The sequence below is a fragment of the Enhydra lutris genome, unplaced genomic scaffold (assembly GCF_002288905.1).
Source record: "Enhydra lutris kenyoni isolate GAN:26980312 unplaced genomic scaffold, ASM228890v2 scaffoldscaffold79, whole genome shotgun sequence".
NCBI classification, from domain to species: domain Eukaryota; kingdom Metazoa; phylum Chordata; class Mammalia; order Carnivora; family Mustelidae; genus Enhydra; species Enhydra lutris.
Window position 1 is genome coordinate 4,874,956 of NW_019154163.1, and position 4,066 is coordinate 4,879,021.

Here is a 4,066-nt window from a genome sequence, read left to right on the forward strand (position 1 = left end):
GTGTAATTCGAGTTTGTGCATATACCTAGATGGTGGAAAGAGTATTTTAGGCAAAAGAAATGGCATGAAAAAAAGACAGGTGAGAAAACATGTAGCACATGTCCCTAGCATAGTAAAATAGTTGTTTCATTGAATTATAGGGTGTGCAAAGAAGAAAAGTGAGAGAGAAGCTAGGAAAATTTAGTTGAAACTAGACTATAGAGAGCCTAGAAGTTTGGATTTTATTTGGATTTTATTTTATTTGGATTTTATTCTGAAAGCCCTCAGGGACCACTGAAGTTTTTAGAACAGAATATGATATAGTTGGAAGAAGCCCCAGTATATGGACAATTTATCTAGAGCTTTTAGAAAGATGTTGTGGGGATTGATTGTGATAGGAAAGACAGATGGTAATTAATCTAACACCTTTCAAGTGTAGTTCTCGAAAGGTATAGCAAAAAAGTCTCAACCGCGCCATCCAGTGCCTCATCATAACTGCACAATTTGTGGAAAACCTAGCAATAGGGCTAACCGGGAAAGACTTAAGTTTAGGCAGTTTCCCTCTTTTCCACAATTGCACCTGAGTTCAGGGAACCAATGGTGACAGAGGCAGGTAACTGGAAAGCAAACAGAAATAATGCAGAAGTTGGGAATAGTCAACTCATTTATCTCTTGGACCTTAGATATCCACCCTCAGAATGATTCATCCTCAATTTTTTGTCATATACCAACAGTTCTTGGTGAAAAATTATGACATTTTTCAATTAAAGGAAAAAATGAAACAATTAGCTAAGTTGTTAACAGTAGTAAACCTGGAAGTTATATCCCACCTACAACCATTCCTATAGCTGTTCGTTTCATTACTTCTAATTCAGAGACAAGATCAATCCCCTCCATTGTGGGGAGTTCTTGCATGTTCAAGCAGTCTTGCCACCTTACAAACCCCAACTTTCTTTTACTAGGGAGAAAGAACTGTGTAAAAGGCCAAGAAATCAGACTTTAATCAAAGATTATCCCCAAAAAGAAAAGGTTATCCACCATATTCCATATTGATGAGTTGCTACCACTTTCTTAAAGAATTAAAGAATGTGGAGGAACACTAGAAGTTATTTTCACATTGTCTCATCCCTAGGCCTAGAGCTATCTGATCAGAGCTTGTTTAATGCCTTAATTGACTGTCTTGATATAGCTTAACTAACCTATACCAAGTAACAACCTCTTGGTATGAAAGAAATGACCATGCATCATTGAATAGTATGGCTTTGAGAGTGAGTCTAGGAAGAGAGCAAGAATAAACAGCTGCAACAATATCCTTACCCAGAAAGTATATTTTAACTAGTTATGTTACATCTTTCCTCAGGGCCTTAACTTATGGTGCAGATTTTTTAAAAATTTTTTTTACCTCTTTGGAATTTTCCCTCATTAAAACAATTAAATGAGCATCAACCAGCAGATGTTACCTGGGAAGCCCTTTTCTTGAAGAAACCAAGTATTTTCTTTTTTTTTTCTTTAAGATTTTATTTATTTATTTGACAGACAGAGATCACAAGTAGGCAGACAGGCAGGCAGAGAGAGAGGAGGAAGCAGGCTCCCTGCTGAGCAGAAAGCACAATGTGGGGCTGAATCCCAGGACCCTGGGATCATGACCTGAGCTGAAGGCAGAGGCTTTAACCCACTGAGCCACCCAGGTTCCTCTGGGAACTGAGTATTTTCACCTAGATTTTATTCTCCAAGAAAATACAATGCTCTTCCAATAGATAGATGATGATAGATAGATAGCTGTAGATAGATAAAGGATGGATATATGGATATTTATATTTATGAAAAATGACTATCATTAAAGATTTTATCTAATAGAAAAACTCAATTAAAAAGGAAGATTTACAGAATAGCACAAGAGTAATATGAATTAAAAGAAAAGCAGAGTTATCCTGGCTAGGTTTTGAAGATTAGAAGGAAGTCCATTAAACCAACTTGGGTGGAAAAGGAGGGAAAAAGAGTTTTCTTGATGCCTATAGGACCCAAAACCTTCTCCTGGAAGCAAGGTGCTGCTGAATCCCTCTTTATTGCCCCACCATCTCTGCTTCCTGCCATGGTCAAAAAGTATATATAATGACAATATAAAATGAAATCTTTTTTTTTAAAGATTTTATTTTTTTGACAGACAGAGATCACAAGTAGGAAGAGTGGCTGGCAGAGAGAGAGGAGGAAGCAGGCTCCCCGCTGAGCAGAGAGCCTGATATGGGGCTCAATCCCAGGACCCTGGGACCCTGGGACCATGACCTGAGCCGAAGACAGAGGCTTTAACCCACTGAGCCACCCAGGCGCCCCTATAAAATGAAATCTTAATAAGCCCTGTAATTTATTGTCTAATAAAAATTGACAAGGATATATATATATATATATATATATATATATATACACATATAGTATATATATTTTTTTAGGTACCAAGGATACAGTCCTAGAGAAACATGGATGGAGTCGGGAATCTGACATTATCTTCTGCCAATAACAACACGTGCAATGACACTATTGATGACTTCCGCAATCAAGTGTATTCCACCTTGTACTCTATGATCTCTGTTGTGGGTTTCTTTGGAAATAGCTTTGTGCTCTATGTCCTCATAAAAACATATCACAAGAAGTCAGCTTTCCAAGTATACATGATTAATTTAGCAGTAGCAGATCTACTGTGTGTGTGTGTACACTGCCTCTCCGTGTAGTCTATTATGTTCACAAAGGCATTTGGCTTTTTGGTGACTTTTTGTGCTGTCTCAGCACCTATGCCTTGTATGTCAACCTCTATTGTAGTATCTTCTTTATGACAGCCATGAGCTTTTTCCGGTGTATTGCAATTGTTTTTCCAGTCCAGAACATTAATTTGATTACACAGAAGAAAGCCAGGTTTGTATGTGTTGGCATTTGGATTTTTGTGATTTTGACCAGTTCTCCATTTCTTATGTCCAAAACTTACAAAGATGACAAAAACAATACCAAGTGCTTTGAGCCTCCACAGGACAATCAAGCTAAAAATTATGTTTTGGTCTTGCATTATGTGTCATTGTTTGTTGGATTTATCATTCCTTTTGTTATTATAATTGTCTGTTACACAATGATCATTTTAACCTTACTTAAAAATTCACTGAAGAAAAATCTATCAAGCCGCAAAAAAGCTGTAGGAATGATCATAGTTGTGACAGCTGCCTTTTTGATTAGCTTCATGCCATATCATATTCAACGCACCATCCACCTTAATTTTTTACACAATGAAACTAAACCTTGTGATTCTGTTCTTAGAATGCAAAAGTCAGTGGTCATAACCTTGTCTCTGGCTGCATCAAATTGTTGCTTTGACCCTCTCTTATATTTCTTTTCAGGGGGGAGCTTTAGGAGAAGACTGTCTACATTTAGAAAGCATTCCCTGTCCAGTGTGACTTATGCAACCAAGAAAAAGGGCTCTTTGCCAGAAAAAGGAGAAGAAACATGTAGAGAATAATTTAAACCCATTTCCAATGAAAATCATTGAAAAAAGTTTCCCAAACAAATATTACCTCAAATTATCTACAAAATATGAGTATTTCCATTAATAATTTATAAGTACTTAACTGCATGTACGCCTATAAATATATCTCATTTATGAATCCACATTGTTAGAGGTCCTAAGGATATTTTAAGTTTTAAAAATTCAGTCCACAACTATTAACTAAATTATAAGTAGTTTTTTGATCATTCACTGAAAGGTGAAGAACATTTTTGTTGGCATTGTAAAAAATGGATCTGAAATCAAAGTTTTCTCCCTCAAATAAAAGTTTCACAAAGGATAAGAACTAGTCCTTTAAGAACTAGTCCTTTAAGGTACAAAATTAGCAATTAGTCCCCAATCACTCTAACATATTCCTTTGTATGCATGCCGTTAGATGAGAACTGGAATGATCCAGGAGTTACATAAAATGTCCTGTCACCCTCTTTCTTTGTAGTATTGAATGACTAGGCAAAGTAGGGCCATTTCTTCCAAAACAGAATATGCAAGTGTTAGAACACCCTAATATGCAGCCAAATGGCCCTAAAGACTCCATGCAATGTG

At 36.5% G+C, this 4,066-nt stretch overlaps 1 protein-coding gene across 1 annotated transcript; it reads left to right on the top strand.

Moving 5' to 3' along the window:
- The first annotated feature begins 2,453 nt into the window (after positions 1-2,453).
- On the top strand, positions 2,454-3,478 carry LOC111160937 (cysteinyl leukotriene receptor 1). Its single transcript, XM_022524337.1, is given in 2 exon segments — positions 2,454-2,675; positions 2,678-3,478. Coding segments are annotated over 2 exon segments (1,023 nt in total).
- The last annotated feature ends 588 nt before the right edge of the window (positions 3,479-4,066 follow it).